This window comes from Pogona vitticeps, chromosome 6 (assembly GCF_051106095.1).
Source record: "Pogona vitticeps strain Pit_001003342236 chromosome 6, PviZW2.1, whole genome shotgun sequence".
Lineage (NCBI taxonomy): Eukaryota > Metazoa > Chordata > Lepidosauria > Squamata > Agamidae > Pogona > Pogona vitticeps.
In genome coordinates this window covers 118,993,194-119,014,677 of record NC_135788.1, presented here as the reverse complement: position 1 = coordinate 119,014,677, position 21,484 = coordinate 118,993,194, and the positions used below count along the sequence as shown (strand labels likewise).

The following is a 21,484-nucleotide window of genomic DNA, read 5'->3' as shown; positions in this document are numbered from 1 at the left end:
AAATGGTCCCCTCAAAAAAAAGAATTAGAATCATGATTTAAATCGATTTGATTTCAATCCAGCCCACGTTGCCACCTTCCCCTCAATTTCCGGCACGCTCTCCCAGCACCTTGTGCGCCTTCTTCAGCTTCCTCCAGCAGGCTGTCGGCCCTCATGCAATGTGGCTTTCTTTCCTCTCAGGTGGTGGATATGTTAGCCCTGCAGCTGCCCCCGGAGAAGCTCTTCCCCCACCTGGTGAGTGTGAGAAACACATTAAGAAACAAGGAACTTGAAATAGAAAGGAGGTGGAGAAATGGTTTGTTTTTTTTAAAGCCGCTGTCTTTCCTTTCTGTTAGACTCCTCTGATGGAACCAGCGCTTCTGAGCCCGAATCCCTACCATCGGAAGGCCGGCCTCATGTGTTTGGCCGTCTTGGCGGAAGGCTGCGGGGATCACATCCGGAAAAAGTACGTGCCTCGTGCTTCAAGCTCAGCGAAATCTTCCTCTTGGCATGACATGTCCCAGAATCCCCATAGCTGAGCTAAGCCTGCTATGGGGATCCTGGAGATTGTGGGGGGGGGGGGTTCCCCCATAAGGGGTGCAGCTACACCTCGCAGGCTTCGCCCCCTCTCACCCTGTCGGGTTCGCCTTTCCTGCGGCATGTTTTCTTGCCTGGTGTTCGTATAAAGTTACCGCAGCGTACCTTGGCCAGGTATTGCACCCTGGTGACGCGGCACAACCTGGAAGTCGGTCACACGGAGAAGGCACTGAATGGGGTCTAATGGAGAGAAACCTTCCCTGTGATTGCAGGCATCTCCAGCCCATGCTTCAGGTGGTGTGCCGGGCCCTGCTCGACGAGAGCCAGGTGGTGCGTAACGCGGCGCTCTTCGCCCTGGGGCAGTTCTCCGAGAACCTGCAGGTGAGCCAGGTGTGATGTGAGGGGTGTGTGTGGAAGGGTCCTTCGTCTAATCAGGCGTCGATCGTCCGCCCGCTGAAGAGAAGCCTCTCCCCTCTAGGGTAGAAAAGGCCGGGCCCTTCTTGGTGAGGAGCTCCTTTTGGACTTGCAAGGTCCCCCCTCAGACGGTGCTCTTTTCCTGTTTTGGGACTCCGGCTCCTAGGATTCTCCCAGAATCCCCCCAGGCCTCGGTCTGGGAGTTGTAGCCCACAAATGCAAATCTGCAGACCTCTCTAGAGTTTGACACCACCCCCCCCCGAAAAGGATTTCTCGGTTTTACCTTGGACCCTGTCGTGCTCTTATCTGCTGTTATTTATTTATTTATTTTAAAAAAAGAAAACCACAAGAGTGAATGCTGGGAGTTGTAGCTCTTCAGGAGGTGCCCTTCCGCTAGAGCCTAATGGGAAGCGAGACTTCAACTCCCAGCGCCCTCCATGCTCAGCAGGGCCTGGTGTGAACCACCCCTTATGTTACATGGTTGTCCTGTGAGATCCAGTCCTCGGAGGACGCTGGGAGTTGTAGTTTCACTGCCCGTTAAGCTCTGTAGAGGGCACTTCTGGGACAAAGGCAGCTCCCAGGACTCTCCACTGCAATTTTCTCTCTCTTTTTTTAAATTGAAAAGCCAATGACCTTTTAGGTGTGGGGGGCACAATCTGGAAGTCTGTCCATCTGTGTTTGTGGGCTCCTTTTAAGGAGAAAGGCAGGGTAAAATATTTTAAATATATAAAGAAATAACTCCCAAAATTTTGCCTGTGGAATTCTTAAAAGAAGTCAGTGAGAATTAATAGCAATGCTGTGTCTTTTTTTTTTCTTTTCCTTCTTCAACGTTCAAGTTGTGGGGCCAGCATCCTGAATAACGTGCTCATTTTTACCCAACGCCAGTTGCTTGTTCTCAAGAGGGGGGAATCTCATCAAGGTGGCAAAAAAATTTTTTTTTGCTGGAGGTTGTGCAATTATTTCTCTTTTCCAAGGACGTAGGACAGTTCTTAGAAGTGCAAAGTCTCGTGTCTGCTGGAGGACAGACGCACACCAAAAAATGCTTTAAATCTCTCTCTTTCTCCTCCCTGCTTCTCGCCTTCGGTGGGACTTAATAGCCCGATATAGCCCGATACGCCGATGACATCATGCCGCTCCTTCTGCGCTACCTGGAAGGCATCCAAGTGGCCCACACGAGCCACATGGCCAAAGCCTACTATGCCCTGGAGAACTTTGTGGAGAATCTCGGTGAGAGCCCCTGTCCAGTTGGGCCGGCCCTCGTTCCACCTCTTCTCTCTCTCTCTCTCTCTCTCTCTCTCTCTCTCTCTCTCTCTCTCTCTCCATAGTTTCGGTCTCTGCTAAGAGGATGATGATACTGTATATGCCAGGCGCTTGAAGCCCATGGACTGCATTAAGCAATCCATTTCTAGTGTGTTGAGCTCAAACAAAGGCAAGCTAATGGATTCTGTGGGCTAAGAGCCTCCCTCTGGGCCGGAACGGGAGTAGCACAGTCCCATCCTCCACCACCACCCCATGTAAAAGAAGCCCCCAAACTGGAAACAGCTGTAAAGTCCATTTCTGGGCTTGCAAGAAAGCCCCACCCTTTTTGCTCTTAAAAGGTGGTGGAAAGCTAAACCTTGTTTAAAGGAAGCAATGCTACTCCAGGGTGTGTAAAATGTCACCCGTCTGTGGGGTGTGTGTGTGTGGGACTCTGAAGCAGCCAAGGCCCATAGGGAACAGCCTCGAGGATGGGTCTCCTGGACCGCATGAAGGCACCCCTAAGAATCTCTTGGAGGTATTACAACCTCGTATGCTGCCTTCAGTGGGCCTGGCCGGAGTGACTGCCAATCACCCCAGCAGTAACCAATGGTTCCTTCCCTTCCTCTGATTTTGAGGAGAGCCACGCCTCTCGGCTTAAGAGTCTTTTTGCCTCTCTTTTTAGTCTGCTAGAAGTTAGTAGTTATGCTGTTAAGGCAGTCAGAGAATGTAGTCCGCAGGAGTCTGCTGGAAGCAGGCTAGTGTGCTGAGGCCTGTTGCTGGAAGCAGTCATTTTTTTTTGTACAATGTGCTGTTTTTTGATCTATTCAACTGTGAGTAAATGAAACCTTTTTATTCTTTTTTTTGCCAAAGTCTCAGAGTGAGTCGTTGAGACTGCAAGCGCCAGTTAATGAGACCATAAGGGGTGGCCTACTCCAGGGGGACTTGACACTCATTCTGCTCTGCAATTCCATGCACGTCTGCTACGCAGCTAGAGGAGTTTAGCCAAAATGGAAATCTGAAACAGAATCCAGTATTTCAGCTTCTCTTTTGCATGTGATCCAGGGCCTGGGTATCTCGTGAATGGTTTCACCCTGGCTCTTTCTCTCTTTTAATTTTATCATCCTGTTATCCCAATCTTCTCTTATCACTCTGGCCCTAGGAGACAAGATCACGCCATACCTCCCATCCTTGATGGAACGGATGCTCACCACCCTAAGCCACCCCGGCAGCCCCCGTTGCAAGGAGCTGGCCGTCAGTGCCATCGGAGCCATTGGTATGCTTTGATCGGGTCCAGTTGCTTTAAGCCCGTTGCGTCTCTCCTGAGCATCTTAGGAAGAACCTATTTTGGGACGGGGTCCTCCAGAAACAGGTGGGCTGAAGACAAGCCAACCTTGGGAGGCAGGGGCTCTGGAAGCCCCGGCTGAAAAGAGGTTCTGTACCTTCATTATATTTCAAACAATCCTCTTCTTTGGAAGGCTCCATTCACAGAGGCTGGCCCCAGGGTCTTGGATGGAAACCCAGCAATGTATTTCCTGCTCTCCAGATCACATGTTTTTTTTTAAAAAAATCATGTTGGTGAAAGAGGGCACAGAAGGGGGGTGATGAGACAGGATCCCTCGATTCTTTGTAAGGGGACGGAAGAGGGGGTTTGAATTGGGTGTGCTCCCATCGCCTCCAGGTCCCTATAGATCGGCCAGGGAAGGGGAGGAACGGAGTGCCGGGATCTTTTGATGATGGCTTCCCCAGGTGAACCTGATCGTGCTTGTCTTCTCTCGTTCCATGGTCTCTAGCCCAGGCGGCCCAGGACTCCATCCTGCCATATTTCCAGGCCATCATGGACCACCTGATGGGTTACCTGCTCACCGTCCAAGAGGACCTCAGACCAGTCCAGATTCAGTCCATCGGTGAGCAAGGCTTCTATCGCTTTTGACACTGAGGGTGTGCCTCGCCATCGTCCCAAAAAAACCCTACCAGTTTTCCTCACCAGAAGTAACCCGTTTTCCAGGAGTGATCGATCTGGACTTAAAAACACCCCCCAGTCCTCAAAAACAAAGCTGTGATTGGATAGTCAAGGACTTCTGGCTTTTATTTTCTCTTGTATTGGTTTTCATGGGAGAGAGAGAGAGAGGGGAGGGGAAAATCAGCTGCTAGACTCCCAGAAAGTTGCTCATCTCTGCTATATAGTTGACCATGGAGTTTGGAAGCTCTTTGGGGCAGGCATCTGCCTTCCCCCCCTTCTTTGCTTATTCTTCCACGTGACAGAGTAGCGGCCATGCTGCCCTAGGGAAGCGGCAAATGGCCGTCACCAAAAAACCTGACTTTCGTGAGCTCTGGCAGGCTCGGATTTAAAACAGAAAGACCCTGAAAAAACTGAAATCTTCCCGTGTCTCGGTCCTGTTTTGCTCCTCGTGAGTTGGCAAACTCATCTATACAGCACTAATCAAGCCGCTGTAGGTTGGCAAGGATTTTTCACACGGTTGCTCGGCAAAACGCCTGTGCCTGTTTCAGCTGGATAGCTCCAGAGAGGGATCCGGTGGTGGAGACAGAAGTTAGGAGTTTGATTCCCCCACCGTGGGCCTCCTGGGAGAAAAGCCAGCCTGGGTGGCCTTGGGCCAGCTGCACAGTAGTCCCAGGGGACCCCCGGAAGAAGGGAAGAGTAAACTACTTCTGCATATTCTCTACCTAGAAAATCCTGGCAAAGGGTCATCAGAAGTCAGAATTGACTTGACAGCATACCATTACTATTATTTAACACTAATTAAACGGACAGGAGATGCAGGAAAGAGGGTGTGATGCCAGTTACCCACAAAACCTGTTCCTGTTTTTCTATCATCCTCTATCTGCACCTCACCTTCTATTCCCACCACACACACTCTGGTTTTCCCTTCCAGAGACTCTGTCCGTCCTGGCCACCGTCTTGAACCGGGACGTCTTCTTACCGCTGGCCGAGCAGTGCTGTCGGCTTGGGCTGGACCTCTGTGACAAAGTGGACGATCCGGACTTGCGGAGGTGCACGTGAGTGGACGCTGCCCTTTGGACTTAGGGACACAGACGGAAAGGTGGCTTCTAATGAGCCAGGGACCATCATGTGATCAGCTTGGACTGGGGTGCAGCTGCTCCCTATGGATTTAGCCACGAATGGGATATGTGCCTCGCCTTCCCTGGAGATTTTGAGGGTGCAGATGCTCCCCTTCTGAGCCATGCTGCCTCTTTTCCCAAGGTAGCATCTGGCTGTTTCCACCAAGTCCTACTTAGGGGCCATTTTTTGGCTTTTGAGATCAGATGAGAATCAGATACATTTGGGGCGAAATGGTGTTGGGTGAATCCCATGGGTTATCTAGAAATGTCTGGAGAAATGGCTTTCTTGGACTACAGCTCCCACAATCCCTCCGCCACCCATGGAAATGGTAGTCCGAAAAAGTCCCATTTGGCAAGTTTTGGGGGGGAACCGTCCACGGAGTTGATCTTAACTGTGGTTATGTTAGATGTCCCCTCTCTTTATCCTTCTCACCCGTTCTTAAAGCTCTGCTTTGGTTGCATTCCAGAGCTGGGATCAAACCAGAATTCCCACAGTTCACTTTGGGGGTCTCGTTTAGCAGGAGGGCTCCCCGTTGTCTTTGCCCACCTGAAAACGGAAGCCCGTGAGAAATGCGGATGCTTTTTGCTATCGTAGGTACAGCCTCTTTGGCTCACTCACAACAGTGTTGGAGGATGCAATCGCTCCCTTCCTGCCTCGCATCACCACGCTCATGCTCTATTCCATCAAATCAACGGAGAGCGTTCAGGTGAGGCCCAAGCGACTGTTGTCTCTGGCACAGGATACCGGACCTCTCAGTCTTTATTTTGTAAACAAAGCCAGCAGCAAGGAACGGGGCCTTCTCGGCGGTGGCCCCTACGCTGAGGAACACGCTTCCAAACAAAGTGTGCCAGATTCTGCCCTTCCTGATATTTAGGAAACTAGTAAAGACCGAACTCTATAAAGCAGCCTGTAAGAATGCATCTCCAGGTGTTATTAATATCATTTTTTTTTTAAATTTAGATCCGTCCTTTTTTTTCTTAATTGTTTTTGAGTTGGTGTGTCGCCGTATTTATTGTGTTGATCTATTGGGCTGGAACCGGGTTGGTTGGGAGGGTTTCATGTTTTATTCATATAAAATGCCCAGGGTAGTGAACATCTGCCTGCCTGCCCCTGGATCTTGGATGGACATCCGCCTTGGCCGAAACCAAGACGTCCACTCCTATTCTGATCAAGACAGGTTGTTGTTGTTTTTGTTGTTGTTGTTGTTGTTGTTTTGGTAAACCTCAGTGCTTCCTTCCCAAGGCCAATAAAATCAATGATTTTTTAAAAAATCAAATTGATTTTTTAAAAATTTAAACCATTAAAAAAATCCAGTGTTTAAAAAGGAAAAAGGTTATGTCATCTTAAAGACTAACTGCTATATTTTAACGTGCGCTTTCATGGACAAGTCCCCTTCCTCAGACCTTGTCCACAAAAGCTCACATTAAAATACAGCAGTTTGTCTCAAAGATGCCAAAAAAACACTTTTCCTTATTTTTCGGTTTTTAATTTTTGGGCTCTCCTATGCTAGCACAAACGAACTCAACGACCTCGTCTAACATGTGTCTTCAGTCTCTCATCCATTTCTCCGCGTCTTTTGTTTTTCGTTTTGCCCAGCTTCCGGTCAGTTCCGGGAATTCCTTCCTCATCTTTGACGACGAGGAAGAGGAGGCCGAAGTGGAGGGGGACGAGAGCCTGACCGACGAGGAAGAGGATGATGATTCTGAACTCACAGGGTAATTAGCACTGAGAAAGCCCAGAATGTCACTGGGAAGCTAGAACTGGCAGGTCACCAGGATAAGAGGCGTGCAATTCCAACAGTGCCCCTAAGCTGTGTTTCTGAAGCTGCAGCACAATGATAATGTCGGTCTTTTTTTTAAAAAAAAAATATGTCTCACTATTCAAATTTATGGACTTAATCTGGCATTTACTGCCTGCTCTGCTGGATAGAGATTCATTTCAGCTTAAGTACGAGTAGCTTTTAAGAAACAGCAGCAACAAAACATTTCCTGCCCACAGGCTTGCTATATAAAAAAAGACACAACCTGGAAATAAAGCAAAACAACTCAGGGGCAGCTTCTTAAAATATTCGCCAGCCTGAATGAATAGCGTGATGCGGTACTGCTCATTCATTCATTCATTCATTCATTCATTCATTCATTCATTCATTCATTCATTCATTCATTCAATCATTCATTCCACTTGTATACCATACAGTTGAGGAGGAGCAGAGTGGAAATAATTGGTTGTTCAGGAGGGTGGATGGAGGTCTTTCCCTTCTCTCCTTCTTCCAGCTGCTGGAACAGCTTCCAGTTCTTGGCTGAAATCCTGTTGCGTACTTACGCAAAAGGCGTACGCATCAGAGACAAATTGCCACAGTGTCTACGGAGCTTGCTTAACTTATCTGTTGCCCACCTAAGCTTCTAGAGCATCTGACCGTCACTGTGTGAGCAGAAAGATGGACATGTTTGTCCAGTCCAGCCTAGCTGATCCTTTCAACTTATCCCATCTCGGATCCCTTTTTCTTTATTGATTTTTCTGCTCTTAGGATAAAAGCTTATTTTAATGCCGTTTTTATCTTGTAAGCCGCCCAGTGTAGATTCCCAAATCTAGATGGGCAGGGTAAAAAAATGGAACAAATAAATAAATCAATCAACTTCTTCATGCTCTTGTCCTCTAATTCTGACTTGGCCAACGCTGAGATGCAAACGATCGTCATGGAGAGGCAGGTCCCCATGATCTCTCTTCCCTTCCTTTCATGCAGGATAAGCGTGGGAAATGTTTTCATGGACGAGAAGGAGGACGCCTGCATAGCCCTGGGCGAGATTTCCACCAGTGCCTGGTAGGTCCATATGTGTTTGTCTTCCTGCATTAGTCCAGTTGGAGGGAATCCGGCAGATCTTTATCATAGAATCATGGAGCTGGAAGCCTCCATCAAGTCGAACTACCTGCCTGCTCTGCAGGAATCCAAACCAAAGCAGATCAGACAGATGGCTGTCCCATTTCCTCTTGAATTCCTCCAGCATTGGAGCGCTCCCCACCTCCAGAAGTCATGGGTTCCCTTGTCGTACTGCTCTAACAGTTAAGAGGTTTCATTCTGATACTCAGCTCAAATCTGGCTTCTTGTCACTTACAGTGGTGCCTCGCTTGACGATGTTAATTCATTCCAGCGAAATCGCTGTAGAGCGAAAATGTTGTCAAGCAAAATAAAAAACCCATTGAAATGCATTGAAAACCATTCAATGCGTTCCAACAGGTTGAATACCTGCTCGTCCAGCGAAGATCCTCCGTACGGCGGCCATTTTCAGTGCCTGTAAAGTGAGGAATATGTCCTAGAAAACAGTGGGGGGCCATTTTGAGCCACCGGCGGCCATTTTGAAAACCCAACGATCAGCTGTTTTGATCGTTGTAATGCGAAGAATCGGTTCCGAAGCAGGGAACCGATCGTCGCAAAGTGAAAAAACCCGATTAAAATATCATTTTGCGATCGCAATTGCGATCACAAAAACATCACCGTAAAGCAGATTCATTGTTATACGGGGTAACTGTTAAGCGGGGCACAACTGTATTAGATATCCTGCCCTCTGGGATGATGGTGAACAGATCCTGCCCCTCTGGAGGATGGCCTTTCGGTTATTTGAAAAGTGCTGTCTTATCACCCCTCGGTCTTCTTTTCTCAAGGCTAAACCTTGAGAAGTCTACCCACCCGGAGTAGACTTTGTCTAAAAGGGCGGGATAGAAATCAGATAATAGATAGATTAGATTAGATTAGATTAGATTAGATTAGATTAGATTAGATTAGATTAGATTAGATTAGATTAGATAAGCAGACCCAGGAAGAAGCAGGAGTCCCTAAAGAGCGGAAACAAGCGCACGTAACTCACCCATTCTCCCTTGTTTTCTCTGTCCCGCCGCAGCGTGGCCTTCTTGCCTTACATGGAGAGCTGCTTCCAGGAGATCAGCAGGTTGTTGGAGGTAACGGCGACCCAGCAGGAACTCTGCCAAACCCTGCCGTTGGCTGCAACAGGGAGGCTGCGGATGAAAACCCAGTTGAGGGTGGGGGAGAGAATTTTGTCAGAGCAGGAAGAGGGGAAAGGAGAAGCCCTCGTCTCCCCAAAACAGTGGGGTGAATAGAGGGTTTTTAAGCTCTTAGCACCCTCTGCCTGGAAGGGAGGGCATTCGGCCGCTGGGGGGCCACCCCCAAGAAGGCCCCTCCTCGGGTTCCCACATCACGGCCCAGATAACCGTAGGCTGATGTTCCAGTAGCAGTGCTGGCTTCATAGCTTGCGTCAATTTTGCTGCCAGAGTCAGGTTTTGGACGGTGCCTTGATCCCATGAGTGGTGGGACGCCCACATCAACTTTGCCTGCCAACTTCTGTACTTGGTCCCGACATAAAGAGTTTATTGAGCTCTGCATTTCGTACTTTTTTCCCCCCTGGTGCTTTCAATATTAGCACAAACTCCTGGGAGGGATGCAGCCTGAAAGCCGAGGCGGTGACCGTCATGGGACGGGTGCCCAAGGGTGTGTGTGGCAGTTGCGGGGTGTGTGTGAGTGTGTGTGTGTGCAAGAGTGAGGTTCGGGTCCCTGTGAAGGTGACCCCTGCCTTCCCGCTTCCGTTCCAGTGTCCCCACATAAGCGTGCGGAAATCTGCCTACGAGGCTGTGGGGCAGTTCTGTATCTCGCTGCGTCGGCTTGGAGAGCGGGACTCTGAATCCCACCGTGCAGGTGAGTGAGTCCTTGGATGGGGAGGGAGGCAGGTTAGAGGACCGACCTGGGGGGGGGGGGCGTTCTCTTGGTCCAACCTTGCAACTCAGGTATCTTCCCGATGCTTCGAGACACCCGTTCCCAGAATCCCCTAGCCAGGAGGGGTGGCCGTTGGCTGCTTCAGGAGGGCACCGGGGAGCACACTGTTTCCCTTGAAGCTTTGCGGGGCAGCCTCATGGGCTAGGATGTCACAGAAGCCACACCCCAAATCGCAGCATACATTGTGAGAAGATTGTGGAGAGACATGCAGCATGGAGTCACATGGCTGAAGCAGCGGAACTCTGTGCCACCGGATGTGGCAACAGCTACTGACGCTGGTGGCTTGACAGGGAATTAGGTAGATTTAAGGAGCATTAGTACCATGGGTGCAAATCTCAAGGGCCGTGCAGTAGGACCTCTGGATCCACCAGATCTGTATCTGTAGTTTCACTGATCCACGGTCTTATCCTCGTAAGGCCATCGAGTCCAATCTCTTGCTTCAAGGCAGGAATCCAAATCAAGTGATATCTGACGGAGGGTGGTCCAGTTTTCTCTTGAAGGCCTCCAGCGTTGGAGAGCTTCTAGAGATTCTTGGATCCTTTGTCATACTGCTCTAACAGTTAAGACATTTTTCCTGATATTCAGCCTAAATCTGGCTTAATAATAATCTTGCAACTGCAAAACTGGAAGGGACCCTATGAATTACGGCGACCGTTCCCTGTCAAAGGGAGATCAAACTCCCAACCTCTGGCTGCTCAGCCGTAGGCCTAAGCCACTGAGCTATCCTGTAGCTTCAGCCCCCAATGACGTGTCCTGCATTCTGGGATGACTGAGGACCGATCCTGCCCCTCCTCTGGATGACTACTTTTCAAGTATTTGAAAAGGGCTCTCCTATCTCTCTTCAATCTTCTTTTCTCAAGGATTTACAAACCCTGGTTCCTTCGGTTTTTCCTCCGAGGGCTTGGTTTCCCGTTTCCCTGGTCCGTCCCCGTTGGCCTTCCTCCGAACGGCGTTGACCAAAATCCATTCTTTCCCTCCAGCCCTCCAGAAGCTGCTCTCCATGGTCCTGCCGGTTTATATGAAAGGGATCCGGGAAGACAAGGAGCGCCAGGTGGTGATGTCCATTCTGGACATGCTGGCAAAGCTGCTGAAGGCCTGCAAGCAGGAGGCCTTGAGCGAAGCCGGCCGACTGGCTGAGCTGTGCCGGGTGATCCGGGAGGTGCTGGAGAAAAAAGTGAGTGTCCAGAGCCAGAGACCCTTTTCGCCCGAGGCTCCCGTCCTTTCTGGGTAACCGTCGTTCCCCTTCTGCCCCACAGTTTGCTTAAGTGAAACCTTGTTAAGCCATGGGATTGCAGATTTTCCTTTCCTTTTTTGGGGAGCAGGGTAGAGCGGGTCTTCTTTTCAGCTTCCTTCCTTTATACACTGAGTCGTGCGGGGATTTTTTGCTGCTTAAACTGTTTTTTAAAAAATATTCAAGAAAAAAGTGACATTTTTTGCAAACTTTTGCAGCTCAAAAAATTCACAATGTAAGCGAAGGGGGAAAAAAAGAATCAGAAGCATGATTTGATAGAGTTTGGTGGGTTTTGGAATGCCTGTAGGCAGAGTCGGGCTGGAAGTTCACGTTCCCGCCGCGTCTCACCGGAGAAGGGCGAGCTGAGATCACCCAGTGGAAGGGACCGGGAGACCGATTCTGAGCACCTTGTCACTGGGCAGTTCTTTGAGGGTTGCCGTGAGTAGCACACCATGTGTAAATGCACCCATGTTGAGCCACGAGTGACATAAAACTCTTAAGCTCATACGGTGCAGTTTCATGGGAGAGCACAGAGTATGCGCTGGAGCCTTTTATCTTTTGAAGAAAATGTGGTACTGCCTTGCTTTTCCAGGTCGCTTGCCAGGGCATCGATGAAGATGATGATGAAGACGACGACGATGAAGAGGTGGGCACGGCCAGCTGCTGTCTTGAAATGTCACACAGGTTTTTGTTTCAGGGAACTGGGGCTGCTCCAGATGGCGAAGGAAGCGGCCGAGTTTATATCCTAAAAGCTGGCTTTCTGTCTTGAAATTCCAGCACAGTATGTTTTTATGGCATGTGTGCACTTTAAATTTTCATTGCCCTTTTTTTCCCATGAGAAAAGTCTTCAAGTGTGTTTATTGTCAATGTAATAGCAAAAAAAAATTAGGAGGAAAATTCGGCAAAGCGAAAGGAAGCCAGAAAAATAGACCCAGGGCTAAGGAAGGGAGCAAGCCTGGATGGCTGTTGATGTATTCCTTGGGCTTCTTTATATCAGAGTTTTAATTAGTTGAACTGGATTGATGCGGCAAAGCAGTCGTTTCTTCTGCTCCTTGCCTTCAAACCAACCCTGTGAGGTAGGTCAGTGAGGCAGAAAGAGAGGGAAAGGCTGATCCGAGGCCACCCGGTGGGTTCCATGACTTGGTGGGCCCTGGGACTCAGATTTCCCAAGTCCTAACTAAATGTTCTGAAGTTACGAACTAAAGGCCCAACAAAGCCCTTGTAGAAAACCTGTCATTGGAAGAGGGGATTCCTTAAGGGCTGAAAGAGGTGTGATTGTCGCAAGGGGAGCTTTTCACGCCTCCCGCCGTGGGCAGCCTGGCTTGCTTGGTGTTGTAGTGGGCCTTCTGCACCCCAACAAGGTTTGGCTTGGAAGCTGGATTACTCAAGTCAGTCTCTCGAACCCCAACACATTTTGGTTTCTGATGAGGGATTGTGTCTCTAAGACACCGTTTGGTCCCAAAGCCGGGGAGCCCTTTAAAAGTATTGTAGCCGGGGTGGTGGGGTTTGATGTCTCTCGCTGCTGAGCCTTCTACTGGGGAGTAAGCCCTTCTGCAGTGTGCTTCTGAGCACACCTGGGGAGGGGAAGCCCCCAAGGGTTCCTCCTTGGCCATCTGGTTCCCTATGGGGGGGTCACGGAAAAAGAACCCACCGCCACTTTCTGTGGGAGGTGTGTTCGGGGAGGAGAAGAGGAATGGCAGGCCTGGGAAAAGTGGTTTTGCTCCTCTCACCGCCTCCGCTCCCTCTCACCGCCTCCGCTCCCTTCTTGCCCCCCCCCCCAGGCAGAGTACGACTCCATGGTGATTGAATGTGCCGGAGAAGTGATCCCAGCCCTGGCTGAGGCTGCCGGTGGAGAAACCTTTGCTCCCTATTTTGCCGGCTTTTTGCCTCTTCTCCTCAATAAGATGGTGAGTTATGGGTTCTCTGGTGCCCCCTCTGCTTACTGCACCCCAGACCTTTTGCAAGTCCTGCCCCTCCTTTCCCCCCACCCCAGCCAGTCTCCTCCTTTCTGTCCTTCCCTTTCTATATTGACCCCTCTGCCATGTCACTGGCTCTCCGGACATCTGTCTGAAACACCGCCAAGTCCTCAAAAGACCCTCTTGTCAGCTGGGGATGATGGTCAACCCTGTCCAACACCTCTGGACAGGGTTGGGGGGGAGCCTCCATGGTGGGCATTGGGGGGGTCGCTCCTTAGCATCTTTTGCCCCCAATGATTCAACTGGATTTTAATTAGCATATTAATGTTTAACTTGCTATATTTTTAATTCCGTCCTTTTTAGGATTGCGAGCTGTATTAGATCTCCTTATCGGGGGGAAAAGGCAGCTTCTAAATAAAGCAAATCTGTCAGTAAAAAGTTTGGATAGGGCCCCTACCACGTTTGCTCATGCGGAGGGGCACTGGGGAATCTCTCCCCCAGGGGAACTGTGGGTTTCGCCCTCCTCTTCCCTGCCTCTGGCCTTGCCAACCTCCTCCCTCCTGGTGTCTCCGCAGAAACCCAGCTGTTCCTATGCCGACAAATCCTTTGCCGTGGGGACGATCGCGGAGACCATCCAGGGACTGGGCCAGGCCTCGGCCCCCTTCGTGCCGCGCTTGGCGCAGGTGCTGATGGCGGCGGCCCGCGACGAGGACATGGAAGTGCGCAGCAACGCCGTCTTTGGGCTGGGCGTGCTGGCAGAACACGGCGGAGGAGCCATGCACGAGTATCCTTCCCAGGACAGGCCTGTTTGCCCGCCCGCCTGTGCGGCAAAATGGGGCGGATCAGGGGAGCAGCTCAGCTCTCCCGAAAAATCTCTCATTCTTGGGCGTTCTCCCTGCGATATCAGAGGCAGAGAACAGCCCCAGCGTCACTTCGGTGGAAAACCCGCAAATTTGCAAATGCGGATTTGTTTTTCAAAGTCTCCGGTGCTCGCTCTGGCCTTAGCAGAGCCGAAAAGCCACGGCGTCCCCTTCGTCTTTCCTCTTTTTTCCCCCTTCCTTAACCCCTACTCCTCCCGGCACAGACATTACCCCAAGCTGCTGGGGCTTCTGTCCAACCTCATATCTCAGGAACAGCGGGGCCGGGTGACCGATAATGTCTGTGGAGCTGTAGCCCGGATGGTAATGGCCAACCCTGGTGGAGTCCCCATTGGCCAGGTGAGGAGCCCGAAACCCCCCCCCCCCCGCTCCCTGGCAAGGAGCTCAGGACCCCTTTTAAAAGTGCCTGGAACCATTGACAGCTATGGATAGATCCTTTTAGTAAGAGGCAGGACTCATGAGCCACTCTCCGCCTCCCCAGGCCATCATATTTAATTCTTGTCTCCCCTTGTCCTGCCCTCCCCCAGAGATTGGGGATTTGAGGGAGAGAAAACTCAGAAAAAAGGCTGGAGAAGAAAAAAAAAAGGGGGGGGTCCCCTCCCCCAGTGAAAACCTAGTTTATAATAATTGTTATAGTTATAATGAGGATGGCAATGACAATGATAAACCATTGGAAAAACTAAAAAAATACAGAGACCTGGCAGTTGAAACGTCTCGCTTGTGGATGGAACACAATTCAGTGGTCCCCGTCATCATTGGGGCTTTGGGAACAATATCAAGAAACTTCACACAGTATTATAAGCAGCTGCAGGTCTCAGAAATCACACTATCAGAGCTACTAAAACACGGCAATATTAGGGACAGTACATATACAGTGCCCACATTTAACAGAGACTTAGGTTTTTGGTTAAAACTTTTACCTGTTGTATAATACCAGTCAATGTTCATATAGTTTTGATTGACTGTGTTTGGTATTTTTGAATAATAATAATAATAATAATAATAATAATAATAATAATAATAATAATAATAATAATAATTTTAGAACTACAGAGCTGAAAGGTACCCTGTGAAATCATCCAGTCCAGCCCCTGTCAAGGAGACACACAGTGGGGGAATCGAACCCCCAACCTCTGGCTCCACAGCTGGATGCCTCAACCACTGAGCTATCCTGCTGCTACATAACTCACGTGTGTGATTCACAGTGAGCACAAGGAAAAAAATGCTTACCAAGGGAACACAGGGTCAATTACAGAGGCAAGAGAAACTGGCAGACTTTCTTTTCATTCCGAGGCTTCTTGAAAAAGGGCAGAACCCTATCCGGCCTCTGGTAAGCTGGCCCTTCTGTGAGCTTTAGGGAGGCCGAGTAAAGATCCCACTAAAACCAGGAGTGGATTCACACCTGCACATCCTGTATGGCCGTTGTGTGGCACACAGCTTTCGCCTCCAGCCCCTCGGCTGCCCCCCCCCCGAGACAGCAGCTTAACTCTGGCTCACAGGAGGGCCAACCCTCCTTAAGGCATGTTAAGGACGGGGTTGACCCCTAACCGAGTGTTTTCCTCCCCACTCCCTTCTGCAGGTCTTCCCCGTCTTGCTCCACGCGCTGCCTCTCAAGGACGACTTCGAGGAATACCAGACGATCTTCCGTTGCATCAGCTTCATCCACAGTCATGATCCCCAGCAGGTCGGTTCTGTGGCCGTGCCTCCAGAAGGGGTTGCTTGTGTGCCCCACGGTGGAGCAAAAGATGGGCTTCCCCCTGTTGTTTCCCTCCTGGGCTTTGGAAGAAAGTGGCGATGCGTAGCGGCGGGCGAGAAGGGGTTTGCCACGGGGTCTCCCCACGCTGGAGCAGGGCAGCCTGGGCGTTCGGCAGATGTGCTCTGCCAGGGTTTTGATTTCTGCACCTTGTGCGTGGAGTGACACACTCCCAGGCGGGGTGCATTTGGGGTGCACTCCATCAGAAATAATGCAGGGGGGTATAGGCCAGTATCCATTCCTGAGAGCCACCGGAAGTGACAATTTTGCCTTAAAACAAGGCATAGACTCTCCCTTTACTTCCTGTTGCTCCCCCTGCAAAAAACATTTATAAAAACAGAAGCAGATTTCCAGATCCTTTTTGGAGACCAAGATAGCTTTCCGGAAGGTTCCCGAAAGTGACCCTCCGATCCCTCCCGGCAACTCCAGCGTGGGGCCACTTCTGTTCTAGACATGCTTTGGGTCTGATTGGCTCTCCTGACATTCCCGATGTGCGGCAGAGGGCACCAGAAAAAATTCTTTTTGGTTTCTTCCTCCACCTGCACGGCTCCTTGGTTTGCGCCGTGCATTTGTACAGCGTTGTGACACAACTTTCATCTCTCCCGCGGACTCTGGGCATTTCGCCTTCCTGCGCATTGGGACGGAGCCCGCTTCCTGGCATGGGTTTTAGAGACGTAATGTTAAAAAACAAAAACTTCCAGCCCCTTTCTAGGTCATGTCGCTCTTTCGCGTGACGGGCTGGGAAATAAATGACCTTAGAGATCAGGTGAACAAAACACAGCCCAGGTGTGGCCGTGTTTTCCCAGAAAAGGCCTCCCGTCCCGTGTGACCAGGGAATCGTTTCTGTGTTTTAGGTCTTGCAGCAGGTTGGGGAAATCGTGCGAGCCGGCAGTGCCATCCTCGGCAGCAAACAACTGCCAGCAGGTACGTGCTCCAGGTGGCGTCCCACGCTCACCACCTTCCTCCCCTCCTGTCTCTTTTGAAAAGCAAAAGATTACCACCAAGTGTTTGGAAAAACACAATTGCATTAATTAACAGTGGGATCTCACCTTGCTGTGCGGCTTTTTGGGGGACCTCCCTTTCCCTCCCCCCCCTTGAGCTTTTAGTTCTCAGCTGTGTGTCACTTCCCGAAATAGGCCGAGGATGATGCTGAGAAGGTACAGAATAAAGACCAGGGTGGGCTCGCTCTGGGATCGGGGGGGGGGGTCCCTGTTTAGCCCCAGCGCCGAAAAGTTGTACACACCTCTTAGAATGATAGAATAAATGAGTCGGGAGGGGCAGCTTCCCGAAAGCGTCACTAGCAATGGACAGGAGTCTGCCTTTCATTTTGTAGAACCTCTTTGGGGAACCTGACGCGCCACCCAGGGTGTGGAAAGGTGTTCTGAAAAGATTGAAGGCGGGCAGGCTTTCTGCTATGCCTCAAGCGATGCATCTGGCGCGGTCGTGCCGTTCTAAGCCCCCCCTCCTTCTCTCTTTTTGCCCAGAGGGCCGCAACAGTCTGGTGGCGCTCCTCCACAGCCTCTCCATCAGCTGCCCAGCAGAGTTCCAGACGGCCGTCCTCTCCCTGCCTTCGGACGCTGGGGCGTTGGTCAACGCCGCCATCAGCTCCTCTGCTTGAGAGGGGCGGCAGGAGGAAGAGCGCTGGAGTCCACCCCCTTTCGGACCCTGCATGTGGAAGAGGGCGCCGCTCGCCAAGGCCCTCTACCTGTACGTCGCCCCGCTTTGCGACAGGCCCGGCGCCCCACCTGCAACACGAAGTGGCCCATCCGTTGCCCCATGGCGTTGGCCTTCCTGCTGCCGGTGGGGCTTCCGTACATCCGCTGTCGTCTCTCGGTTTTCCCGGCCGGGGCGGCGGTTGCTTTTTGGGGTCGAGGGGGCAGAGTTCAGCCTGTTCCCAAAAGGCTTATTGGGGCTTCCCCAAATAACCACGGAACGACGTTTAGGGCCATGGATCCATTGTTCTGGCCGGTTTTCTTAGGTGCTAGACAGGGATCTCATCTCGCCGGCACCTTTCATGGGTCTCCACTCATGTTGCTCTCCAGGACTGTATCGGAGCCGTTCTGCTCTCCAAGATCTTGCCAGTTTTCTGACGGTTGCTTTCTGGCCACAACCGGCACATCCGAGCTAAGCCAAAGAGGTCTGCCCCCCACAGTAGCTCGTGTGCTCGGTTCCAGAGTCCCACCCCCTTTCCCTTTGCACCCCTGCCCTTCGGGGCGAGAGCCAAGGTTCAAGTTTGCCAAGCGGGGCCGCCGCGTAAAGCCCGCGATCGCCTGCACCCCCTCGCATTTAACGACACCTCTGCGCTTTGGTTTGGCCGCCGTGAACGGAAAGTGCGTTTTTGGTCCGGATGCTTTCCTTCACGTCGACTTGCCCGTGGGCGGATCGGAAGACTTTAAAACCTGTTTGTGTTTCAAAATGGGGAGCTCGATCACGCACTGCCCCTTGGCCCCAAGAGGAAAAGCAGTGGGGCTGTTCCGAACCCCCTCTGGCCTGTTTTCACCTCCTGGTGCTAAAGAGGAAAGCCTTTATTATCTGGTCGAGATGATCGTGTCTTTCCAAAGCAGTGCAAAAGGGAGTCACGGATCACTGGCTTCCTCGCAAGACCAGAAAGTTTGAAATCTGTTTGCTGGGAGCTCAGCGGGATTGGCGTCCTTTGACCCCCGAGTGGGAGCTTTACAAAACCTTTTGCTGCCGTGTTAAAACAACTCCGGCCTCCTCCCAGCCAGCACGTGTCTTCCCCAAAGGAGAGCAAACTTTCCGAATGGATGTACACATTCTGCAGACACCAGTTGTGCGTGTAATGGGCATACCGTGAAACCGTTCACTGCTCCTTAACTGTGTTGTTTCGGCCCTCCGATTCTTCCCTGTTACTAACACACACACACACAGAGGTTAGGATAAACTCTCCTTGGGAGTCTGTTTTGGTTTGATCACTCTCCCTGCGTTGCCAAAGGACGTGTTTTGTGTTTTGAACCCGCTGATTATTATTATTTTTTGCCTTCCTGGCCGTGTTCGGGACACATTCCCAGAGCTGCTACCCCAACCGCTGCCCCCTCCACGGTTGACTTGCAGGGGAAGGATCAGAGTTTAAGAGTTTGGTCCGAGGTGGTTCCTCTGAAGCCGCCTGGAGGCCAGCCAGTTTTCGGATGAGGATGGTGGACCCCTGTAGTTTGTATTTAAGATTTTAACTTCCTGGGTTTATTCCTTTTTTCTCTCTCTCTCTTTTGGAATGAATGAGACTAAAATATATTGTGTTACCTTGTAATAAAAATCTGTTGCATCTGAACGATCGTTCCTGAACAGATGGTTTGAGGGGTGTGTGCATATGGTTTGATCTTTCCTAAACTGCCTGTCTATTATGGGAGTTGTCATTCCAGCACAGATGAAGTGGAGGATCGTGGGGGAAGGGGTGCAAATTTATATGAACCAGGAGTTGGGACGGGTGTTTTTTTTAAAAAATTACATCTCTCTCTAAGCTAGTCTGGAAAGTGGTTTAAAAAAAAAATCTCTGGGAGGAACATCAGAACCCAGCCTAAAAGTCTGCGTCCCAGATTTTCTCAGGACGCCTCAATGTCGGACAGACCGTTTTGGTAAAGCCCATAAAAGACCGCCCTAAGTTGATTCTTCCTGCCAACACCCGGCCGGCTGGCCACCCAAAGGGGTGGGGAAAGTCTGCTTTTAGGCAACCCTCTCGCCCAGAGGATGGCAGAACGGGCAAAGCCTCTGCCCTGGCTGGGACCCCCAGAGCCTTCCAACAGCTAAGACGTCGAGGCTGCCGTGCGCCCTGGGCGGGGAAGAGCGAGGGCAGGGAAGCCTCTCCGTGGAGGCACCTGGAAGGAGCTCAAGAACTCTAGCGGGGAACCAACCAACCCCTCTACCTGCACTTTGCACAGCTGGTGACAGATGATCTTTGAACCCCAGGGTCCCAGCCCAGCCCTCTGGAGCTCTGCACCTGGTCCTGCCTTCACCATCGCAAGAACACAACCTCAGAAGAGCCCTGTGCTGGATCAGGCCAAGGCTCCCGTCTAGTCCAGCTCCCTAGATCTTCCAAGCGGCCCCACCAGATGCCTCTGGGAGCCCACAAGACGACGAGATATAACTGTCTCCTGATCCCCTTTCCCCTGCATCTGGCCTTTGGAGGTCCCTTCCTTTTAAGCCTGGAGATGATGCCTCCCCATCATGGCTCGTCACCTGCAAGGGACTTTTCCTCCAGCAATCTGTCCAATCCCCTTTTAAAGGCATCTAGGCCAGATGCCATTTCCACATCCTGTGGCAAGGGGTTCCACTGACTAACCACATGCTGGGGAAATAAATATTTTCTTTTGTCCTCACTCTCCCAAGACTCCATTGGTGGATATCCCCTGGTTTCTGGTATGGCGTGAGAGGGAAAAGAGCTGCCCTCCCTCACACTTTATATCCATCCCCAGCATTTTATATGTCTCCATCATGCTCCCCCTCAGGCGCCTTTTCTCTAGACTCAAGAGCCCCCAACGCTGTAGCCAGTCCTCGTCCGAGTCCCTCTCTTCTGCCCCTTTTCCAGTTCCACGATATCTTTTTTGAGGTGCAGTGACTAGGAACACACATTACTTCGGGTGTGGCCTAACCAGTGTTTTGTACAGCAGCATTATCATGTTGGCTGTTTAATTTTGCGTCCGTCTTTTTAAGGAGACTGAGCACGGAAGGGGCCTTCGCTGCTTCCGCACAACTGGGTTGACCCTTTCATCTGTCGGGTTCCGACAGGGTTCACAAAGGGTTGTTCCTCCTCTCTAAAAGATTTCGCCTCCAAGTAATAATAATAATAACAGCCTCAGAACTGCAGAGCTGGAAAGGACCCAGGCAAGGAGGCCCCGTGGGGGAATGGGACTCACAGCCACTGGCTTTGCAGCCCGAGATCGAAGCCTCTGAGCTCCCCGGCAGGTCTTCGCCGTCCAACCCTTTAGCCCTCATTCAACCAAACGGGACATTTTAGTCCCCAAGAATTGCAGGGCAGGGCAGACTTCACGCAGGGCAGGACGGCCAAGCAAGCCGTTTGCAGGACCGGCCAGAAGTGTTAAAAACGTCTTTTGGGGGCAAATGGCTACACGAAAGCAGACAGGGGGGTGGCAGCTTTTCCTATCATGTGCCAAGCCACGTGCTTGGGTGTCATAAAATAATGCCCCAGTTGCCTTTTTCATTGGCATCCGTTCACAGAAAGTCACACGCCTGGCACTCCATCCGTGAGGGTCACGAACCAGATCTGCTCACTGGATGAGCTGGGGAGGGGGAAAGAAGTGGTACCTACCCTTCCGTCGTGTGACCAGGTACAAGGTAGGGTTCCCCCACCCCACGGGGCGGAAAAAAAGGCTTCCTGAGAATCTCTCCCAGAAAATCTGCTTTTTGCTAATGGCATTTTTTTTCCCAGCCAGTGAAATGCATCCAAAGTACCCCAAAAAAAGAAAAGAAAAATCACACTGGGATGTTCAAGAAAAAACCCATAATGGAATGTGCATCTTCTGGTTGACCCCATTAAGGATGAAACACTAGCATTCTCCTTCATGATCTAACCTTTATACAAACAATGCATTAGCACAGCTACCCACAACACCCCGGGTGTGTGGGGGGTGTCAGGAAATATGGCAGAACACAAGGCAAGTATTTTTATTTTTTTTTGCTTTCAAAAATTAGCTGCCTAGCAG

At 50.9% G+C, this 21,484-nt stretch overlaps 1 protein-coding gene across 1 annotated transcript in view; it reads left to right on the top strand.

Moving 5' to 3' along the window:
* IPO4 (importin 4) overlaps positions 1 to 19,095 on the top strand; it is a 33,203-nt gene extending 14,108 nt beyond the window's left edge. The window contains exons 11-30 of the mRNA XM_020810480.3: positions 181 to 234; positions 336 to 445; positions 789 to 897; positions 2,028 to 2,157; positions 3,329 to 3,442; positions 3,960 to 4,073; positions 5,061 to 5,184; positions 5,843 to 5,954; positions 6,845 to 6,963; positions 7,992 to 8,069; positions 9,145 to 9,202; positions 9,851 to 9,953; positions 11,012 to 11,205; positions 11,855 to 11,908; positions 13,044 to 13,169; positions 13,754 to 13,962; positions 14,263 to 14,395; positions 15,636 to 15,740; positions 16,664 to 16,733; positions 17,294 to 19,095. Coding sequence (XP_020666139.3) covers positions 181 to 234; positions 336 to 445; positions 789 to 897; positions 2,028 to 2,157; positions 3,329 to 3,442; positions 3,960 to 4,073; positions 5,061 to 5,184; positions 5,843 to 5,954; positions 6,845 to 6,963; positions 7,992 to 8,069; positions 9,145 to 9,202; positions 9,851 to 9,953; positions 11,012 to 11,205; positions 11,855 to 11,908; positions 13,044 to 13,169; positions 13,754 to 13,962; positions 14,263 to 14,395; positions 15,636 to 15,740; positions 16,664 to 16,733; positions 17,294 to 17,427 — 2,250 coding nt within the window. The 3' untranslated portion in view covers positions 17,428 to 19,095. The remainder of the gene's footprint in view (positions 1 to 180; positions 235 to 335; positions 446 to 788; positions 898 to 2,027; positions 2,158 to 3,328; positions 3,443 to 3,959; positions 4,074 to 5,060; positions 5,185 to 5,842; positions 5,955 to 6,844; positions 6,964 to 7,991; positions 8,070 to 9,144; positions 9,203 to 9,850; positions 9,954 to 11,011; positions 11,206 to 11,854; positions 11,909 to 13,043; positions 13,170 to 13,753; positions 13,963 to 14,262; positions 14,396 to 15,635; positions 15,741 to 16,663; positions 16,734 to 17,293) is intronic.
* Positions 19,096 to 21,484: the final 2,389 nt, after the last annotated feature.